Genomic DNA, 8650 nt, shown 5'->3' with positions numbered 1-8650 from the left:
GCTTCTCTTTCCCCTGGAAGAAGAGGACAAGTTTTATGCAAGGTTCTGACCTGATCGCTTCGCTCTGTTGCCGTAACCCACTCCAGTGAATAATTCTCCCGCTCAGGGGAAGCCCAATTTCTCAGCCCGGTGGCCCGCAGGCCCTTTGGCTCAGTGTTCCCCTTCACTCTTTCCAGCATGGCAATCCCATGCTGTGCTGTCCCCTGCCTCCTGGGCCTTTGCTCCGCCTGGTGGCAGCTCTCCGTCTCCCCTCGATTGCCTCCTAGGCATCCTTGAGAACTCAGCTCAGGCATTTCCTGTTCTAGGACCAGCTCCCCAAGCTCCCATAATATCCAGGGCATTGCCCTTACTGTCATCATGCAGCTCATTTTCAGTACATAGGCAGTGTTTGTTGAGGGAAAGTAGAGGGGAAAAAAAAATCATCTTAATCATTGAAAGGGGTTGCCTCAAGCAACCCAAATTCAGAGGCAGGAACAGTGCTATACCGGTCGTGATAAAATGGACTTGTACCAAAAATCCATTTTGAAGCAGGAATGAAAGACTATAAAAAGAATGAAGCTCAGAATAGCAATAAGACAAAAGAGCAATACCTTAGGTTTATGCGGCTTTATAATTTATAAATTATTGTTAGAATTATTCATCTTTACAGTCTGGCAAGGCAGGCACTGGTATACTCAGTTTACAGATAAATTGGGGCTCAGAGAACTATCTGCTTGATCCCAAGGGCCCCAAGTAGAAAGTACAAAGAGATTTCCCAGCTCCCGATTTGGTGCGTAGGCCACAATTCACAGCTTGCCTAAGAGGAGACAAATGTAAGATATTAATAAGAATTCACTTTCGGGGGCACCTGGGTGGCTCAGTCATTAAGCATCTGCCTTCGGCTCAGGTCATGATCCCAGGGACCTGGGATCGAGCCCTGCGTCGAGCTCCCTGCTCCGCAGGAAGCCTGCTTCTCCCTCTCCCACTCCCCCTGCTTGTGTTCCCTCTCTCACTGTGTCTCTCTCTGTGAAATAAATAAATAAAATCTTAAAAAAAAAAGATTTCACTTTTGAAATTCTATAGACTCCCTGCTCTGTTTAAAAAAAATACTTTTCTTAAATTATGCTATGCTAATTAGCTCTGTCATTTTCAGACAGTAATCTGTTATTGGGTGTTATTTTCCTCATTTAGATGCCACTACTAAATCCTAATTTAGACTCATTCCTTTTAATAACACCGACAGAACGCTATACCTTCTATGTGCTCCACCACCATTCATAGCTATAAAATTTGAGAGTCTAGAATGTGTCATATGTGTTCCATTATATGGATAGCACTCCTCTCAGAAAATTCTACTTTAGTTCTTAATTTTTAAGCAATACCTTGCATATGCACTTGGGATGCTTACTTTGATGCCTATTCTGTGTCCTTTGATAAACTCCTTTTTTTAAACGTCACCTTCACCTAAGGTCCTACTTTTTCAAATAACCTCTTTGCAGAGAAGGAATGGTTGTAACTTGCTTCCTAAATACGTTGCCAGCAGTCTCTAATGAGTATTTCCTCTCTTTTCCTTGCACCCAGGTGGCTAATAGCTGTGTCCTAGCCTGGAAGCATTCAATTTTACTAAGCGCCTACTATGTGTCGAACTACCAAGCTAGTTGCCAAGAATATGAAGATAAAAGACCCTCCACACTCTTGGAAAACTGCAACACACACACGGGGGCGGGGAGAGACACAGTTGAGTCTGTGGGGATAGAACAATTAAAGTGACAATCACAAAACTCAATGGTTCATGCCAGAAACCTCCCCTGGTGAGGAGAAAGGTGTCACACACATCCCTGCCCACTCTTGTTTCCTTCGTAATGCAAAGATCTATGACAACTTTGCCTACAGTCACTGAAGTTGAAAGATACCAAGAGATGAAAATTTGCAATTGCAAATCTGACAATAGGACTTTCTCTTCAACAACTCATCTTTTTGCTTCTTTCCCCACATATGCAAGACAATGCTCAGGAAAGCTCACTGCCAGAACTATACGAATACACGGAAGTAAGCAGCCGTATTGCTGGAAACACATCTGTGCTTTCCGCACCCCGTCCCCCAGCCTGCCTGATGAAGCGCTCGCCCTACACCTCCCGCACCTGTCGGCCCCCAGCTGAGCTGCGGAAAGTGACCCGCGTCTCCATGGCGACGCGTCACAAAGCAGCCGTGCGCAGCCCACAGCACCCAGTCCAGCAGGAGCAGAGGGCACCGCCACGGCCTCTTTTGAGCAGAATGGCACAGACTGGGCTCGAGGCCGCGTGCCCCTCTCAAAGCGGCCACAAGATTCAGCCAAGTAAGGCTGCGGACCCTGCCGGCGGGGGGGGGGGGGGGGGGGGGGGGGGCGGAGGGAGGGGGTAGCGGAAGGGGGGCAGGCTTTTTCCTGGGAATGGGGTACCCTAGAGCAAAGGCTGCTTCTGTCTGCAAGGGTGTTTGCCTCCCTCTTATGGGTGGGACTCAATTCATGGAGAGTCTGGGAGTCAGACCTCTACAGCCCTTCGCCATATTTCTGCAGATCCTCTCCCTAAACCGCTCAGGTGTTTTTAAACAACCCCCACGAAGTGCCTAGGAGGGTTCAGGAGAAGGGAGAGAATAGTGCCTTTCCAGGAGAACGAGGTCAAAGACAAAGAAGGTACAGAAGTCAGAGGCTTTGAAGACAGCAGACCCAGCAGAGACCCATCCCCACGCAGGATCTAGGGAAGAGCACAGAAGGCTGGGAAGTGCAGAATGCAGGACCCCTAAGTGGATCTGCAGAGGCAGCCTCCCCCCACGTGGCTGTAGCAGAGACTGGGAACCTGGCATTCAGCTGCCACTTCTATCTAACCTTTGCTGATTTCTCTTTCAATGAGATTTTGCATTTAACAGAGGTAGAGCTTTTGATGTTAATTTTGCATGCAAATGCAGCAGGTTTACAAAGTCCTCTTTTTGTGTCAGCGGAGGGAGAGCGTTCTAGCTGTGATGCTAGTGGCGTGATTACTGTGTAGTCAGCTCCATCCTGGCCTTTCTCAGGGCAATAATAACCCACCGCAGCCCTCTAGCTGGGTAATTGTGGTTCCATGGTGGCTACAGAGCTGTGGGAACTGTTCAGTTGCAAATACCCTAGAATTGTAGACCTGCCAGAAAGAACGAAATGCATATTTTCATTCCATTCATCCCTTTGTAAAATTAAGGGTAGAAAATGAAAATACTTAATTCGTACAAAATATATTGAAAACACTCTGTTTCTATATGATAACAAGGCAAAAAAAAAAAAAAAAGAGGCGGGGAGAGAACCTCCTTCCCAGGATTCCCCCACTACATTCCTTTTCAATCTCCTCCGCTCTTTCCAGTCACCTGTCTTGGTTTCTTTCACTGCCTCCTCTCCCCCTTCTTGTCTGGGGAATGTGAGAGTCCTCCAAGATCTATCCTTCTTGGTTCTCTGTGTAGTGGCCATGTTCTACCAAGGACTTCAAGTCTACTGAAATGTGCCGGTCGCTTTCTAATCTTCTCTCTCACTCCTAATTTTCAAACTAAAGTATCCAACTGCCTACCAAATAGTTCCATGTGGATGTCATAGAAGGGCCTCGAACTACTATGTACAAAATTACACTCCTTGTCCTGCTAGACTTTGTAGGCTCAGTTAGGGGGGTGCTTCACTGACACCTCACTTTGATCAGCAAGGCTCATTGGTTCTGCCCCCAAAGTTTCCCTTCCTGTGGGTGAATTTGACTCTTTGTGCCCAATCTTGGGGGTCTCTCTGCCACTCTATCTTCCACTGCTAGAAGGTGGGACTGAGGTGTCACTGCCTAGCTTTGATCCAAAAATAAGATGAGGTTGACAATGACTACCATGGGCTGCTTGCTATTGAACTATTACTAGATATGGGCTTGTAATTGCTGTATCAGTTTGAAGGACTGCCATTAATAACCATGAACTGGTGGCTTGGAACAAAGGAAATTTATCATCTCACATTCTGGAGGCCAGAAGCCCAAAATCAAGGTGCTGGCATGGCTGCACTCCCAGGGTAGCTCGGGGGCCAAATTCTTTCTTGCCTCTTGCAGCTTCTGGGGGCTGTCAACCTTCCTGTGGGCTCCTCACTGCAGTCTGCACCTCCAGGGTCACATCGCCTACTCTTCCGTGTGGCATCTCCCTCTGCCTCTCATGAGGGCGATGAAATGGCATTTGGGGCCCACCGATAATCCAGCATGATCTCATCTCATCATCCTTAACTGCAACTGCAGTTTTTCCTTACTTGGTACCATTCGCAGGTTCTGGGGTTTGGATGTGGATGTATCTTTTGGGTCCCCATTCAGCCTACTCCAAATGCTTGAATCTACCGTCCCCTTTAATCCTCCCGACAGCAAGGCGAACTTAGAATTCTCAGGTACTGTTCATACCTGCCCATCTGTTGGGCTATTGTGGAGGATAAAGCAAGATTCCATACGTGGAAATGCTTTGCAAAGTGTAATATAATATGCACCTGCTAATTACTATTTTATAATATTTTCAAAACCTCATAATAAATTTTCATAATAGTGAATACCTCCAGGGGTGATAAAGCGCCAGGGTAGAGCAGGGCAAACCAGGCCTCGCTGACCCGTCACTGGCCACTTCTTCCCTTGCCTCGCTCACATTGGGCCATTTGCCGGGTCTCAGACTTTCATACCTCATGCTCCTTCCTCTGAAAAATGCTTCACTCCGCATCCTCCTGTGGTCCCTGTCCAAGTCCCACTTTAATCCTGGCTGAGATGCTACCTACTCTATGAAGTAACTCCTGGACCCACCCTCAGTGCCCCTTCTCTCATCCACCCAGAAAGAATTGCACCTTCCTTGGGAGCTCTCATGGCACACAGCCCAGCAGCGCATCTATAAGCTTGTACTCACTGGAGATTTGCTGTCTTCTCTACTCACCTGGGAGCTCCCCAAGGGCAGGACAAGATCTCTATGTCGTAGGGTCCAGCAGGAGGCTTGGTCCATAGGAGGGGCTCAGACTTCACTGTAGAAATGAGACAAGGTAGAAACAGGAAGACAGAATCCTGAGAGAGGTAGGTGGACACAGGTTACAGGGAAAAACACTGAGATACTCACCGAGAATGAATACAAAAACAGGCAGTGGCATATTCTGGAAACAGGTGCTTAGAATATTAAGATCATAGATTTTTAAGTTACTATTTCTGTTAATGAAGAGGATTAATTCTAATCACATTGTATTCTCAGAAGCTGTGTCAATGGAAATAGGAAGCATAGACACAGACCTGATGTAAAGACTTTTAGTAAGAAAAGTCATTAAAGAAAAAATTGTAGAAAGATGTACTGGAAATTGCGCATCTCGTCATTTTAGTCATCCGAGTGGGTTAGAATTAGGGAGAGGGAGGTCCATTTGGTCTCAGGTCCTAGAGGCAGCTGCGCATGGCCTCTCCTGCACCTGATACCTTCTGGAATAGGATCTTAGCAATGGGAAGCTGCCAGCCCCCAGCCTGTCCTCAGGAAGGGGAAAGGTCACAGACAGGGATACCCAGAGGTGTATCTGGCTTGCCCGTGTGATTGATGGGGAGCTGCTGCCTGGATGCTGTGTTGCCAGGGTTTTTGAGGCCTATGTGGGCCTAGAAGGAAATTGGTCTGGTCTGGGTTAGTATTGTTTGCTTTAGGAAAAAAAAGGGTGAAATGTTGTGTAGTCTCTGTGCAGAGGATCTTTCCTGAGCCTTGCAAGAGTCACACTCCGAGGTTCAAATCAGGTTAAGAGAAGGTTTCTTTTAAGAGCAACTCTGCCTCCCAATTTCTTCCCACTTACTTGTCCATACTTGGAATTCTCTGAACAAGGAACATTTAATTCTGCCGTTGGAACAAAATGCTTGAAGGCACGAAGTGACTCCCACAAACCAGCAGCGTCGGAGAAGAACGTCATTTCTCGTCGAGTGGGACCTGGGCGGGGACATCCGGAGTGTGTGTGAGCAGAGGCATAGGGTGGAGCATGCAGGGGCTAGACTTTTGTTAGACTAGGGAAGCTGGTGGAGGTGAATCCCAACCAGAGAGAAGGTGGTGGGGAAACTGTCACGGAGGAGAAGGTCCAGCTGCCCGGCTGCACCCAAGGGCCTGTTAAATCAGAAACAAGAACTGGCTGGGAGATGGGGAGATGACACAGGAAGAAGTACACAGACAGCAAAAACTAAATGTTTGGTCAGAGCCCTATACGCTAGACAGTGCATATAGAATTTAGGACTGTTTGGAAACTGAAGAAGTATTCGAGAAGAATGCTTTATAGCAATTGTGTTTAGGATGCGCGAGTGGGAACACCACAGGCCATGAGGTGGCTACGAGGGTCTAGCAGTGAGGCGCTGGATCCCACACAGCAGGGTATTCAGACATTAAAGGGGACCATTTCAACCCAGGTTCCAGTGAAATGTGAACAGGTGAATTGCCCAGGTAGGAAGAATGAGAGAACGACGGAATTAAATTTAAAATCTTTTTTTTTTTTTTAAAGATTTTATTTATTTATTTCACAGAGAGAGAGGGAACACAAGCAGGAGGAGCGGGAGAGGGAGAAGCAGGCTTCCCGCTGAGCGGGGAGCCCGATGCGGGGCTCGATCCCAGGGCGCTGGGATCATGTCCTGAGCCGAAGGCAGACGCTCAACGCCTGAGCCACCCAGGCGCCCCCAAATTTAAAATCTTTACTCCCAAGAAGTGTGGTGGTACTTTGTGGACAATGAGAGGTTGGGGCAGATAAATTTTGTTGCTGTGAGCGCATGCCCCATGGTTAATTCTCTGTCTTTGTCCTCCTGGACCCAGCCAGCAGCATTTCCCATAGGCGATCCCTCCCCGCTGCCTCCTGGAAACTCCTCCTTCCTGTGGCCGTCGGGACACCACATGCCCTGGTGTTCCTCTGTCCTTACAGACCTGCTCTCCTCCACCTCCTCCTCTGATTCCTTCAGCCCTTGGACTGGTCTCCGCCATTTATCTCCCCTCTCTTGTTGGCGCCACCCGCGCTCACCGCTTTAATTCTCACCTGTGCTGCGGAATCCTGCTCAGTCCCGACAAAGAACGCCTTAGAGCTGCTCCGGATGAGTTGGAGGGGGCTATTCCTATGGGGATAGGACACTGTTCAGGGACAGAGAGAAGAAAAAGACACTTTGTGAATTATGAGCCCACTTTTGTGAAACGAGATGGTGAAAACTAAAACCCAATGTCAAAGTAGTTATATACGTATATGTAAATCTCTAGATAATTCTATCAGCAGATGTTAAAGCATGGAAAGAAACCAGCACAGTTGTTCACATGGGGTGGGAGGAGGGCTGAGGAGGAGGGTCATAAGGAGCAGAGGAAGGAAGGAGGGAGGAGAAGTTGCCCGGGATAAAACGGGACATGTAAACTTTGTGTAAAATCATGGCATGTGTGTATAAGTTTATCTACTACGATGCATGAGAAGTTGGACACTGAAGTCAAAGCGGACGTCTTAAAGTGATAGCACTTCGAACAAACTTTCTGTTTTATATTTTTAATGTGTTGCTTGAACTCTTCAAAATAGCATGTACGAGTTCTCAGGAAAAACAATGGACTTATTTTTATTTAGGGAGGAACTCAGTTCATTCAATTGAGCTTTCCTCTTTCCTATACGAGGCCGCAAGTTGGACTTTGTTCCTTTAGACTTTAAATCACTATCCAAAAAACTTTTTTCTCTTGCAAAATTATTTTAATTATTAAAACAACATACGACGGAAATATTCTGGTTTGCCACATTTCAAACTGTTTTGTTGTACTTTTGACAGGCGATACCACCTGGGATTCCTATGCCACCACCATGAGGACTGCATACACGCCCAAGACTGGAGCCGTGCCTCCTTTAATTCGGTAGATCCCGATTTGTGTCGGGTTGATGTACATACCTTAAACTGCTCACCTGTATTCTATTATTCAGAGTCCAAAACCAAGTGAAAGAGTAATCAGAGAAGGCTTACAAAAATGTACGCATGGAGAACCTACTGCATGCACGGTGCTCCTCCAAGCACCAGATAACCTTCCCCCCTTTAGACAGTATCCAGAGAGGAGAACTAAGAAAAGGAACATATGAATCGTTCATAAAGGACCCTTCACTGCGAGTCCTGCTTTACAACAGAGCCGGTATATAGGTTAACAGAATTGTGATACCTGAACACAGTATGAATCGAATCCATTACCTGGTACATAGTAGGCAGGCAATGACAACTGAATGAATGGCTGAATGCAGAATTGTTAGCACTTCCAACACCAACATTGGTCTTGGAAGCTGGATGGCCATCACGCACTCACCCTTAGCTTCACTCCACCACTTACTGCTTCCTCAAATGGCTTGCAACTTCTCCATTTCCACCTGAATTGTGAATGGTGGGAATGTCTACCAGCTGCTTCTTTAAGCTCATTGGGGGGTGAGTGAGAGTGGGATCAGAAAAGCCCTGTCATCATTCATTGCATCCATGGTGGGTGGGAAACCAGCATGGAGAACCTTCACCTGCCTGTGTGAATTGTTTCCAATAAAGAGGACCTTTTCACCCCCAAAGTTCAAGTTGTTGAGAAGTCACATGGAGTATGGGCAAGACCATGGCTGAAGAGTCAGGCAGAAATGGGTTTTAACCTCTGCTCCCTGCTCTGACCCTTATTATCTCTGCTACCTTTGGCAGGT

General features: G+C 47.1%; 1 protein-coding gene across 4 annotated transcripts in view; it reads left to right on the top strand.

The window, feature by feature from the left end:
• The first annotated feature begins 1401 nt into the window (after positions 1–1401).
• Positions 1402–8650, top strand: part of TEX26 (testis expressed 26) — a 30339-nt gene continuing 23090 nt past the window's right edge. Inside the window, exons 1-2 of one of the 4 annotated variants that reach the window (XM_073894722.1) lie at positions 1402–2314; positions 7761–7842. In XM_073894722.1, the coding sequence (XP_073750823.1) occupies positions 1975–2314; positions 7761–7842 (422 nt within the window). In that variant the 5' untranslated portion in view covers positions 1402–1974. The remainder of the gene's footprint in view (positions 2315–7760; positions 7843–8650) is intronic. The other 3 variants (XM_025874763.2, XM_025874765.2, XM_025874764.2) reach the window with 3 other exon arrangements.

The sequence above is a fragment of the Callorhinus ursinus genome, unplaced genomic scaffold, assembly GCF_003265705.2.
Source record: "Callorhinus ursinus isolate GAN/ISIS: 27379988/994484 unplaced genomic scaffold, GSC_fseal_2.0 scaffold7, whole genome shotgun sequence".
NCBI classification, from domain to species: domain Eukaryota; kingdom Metazoa; phylum Chordata; class Mammalia; order Carnivora; family Otariidae; genus Callorhinus; species Callorhinus ursinus.
This window is presented reverse-complemented; position numbering and strand designations above follow the sequence as displayed.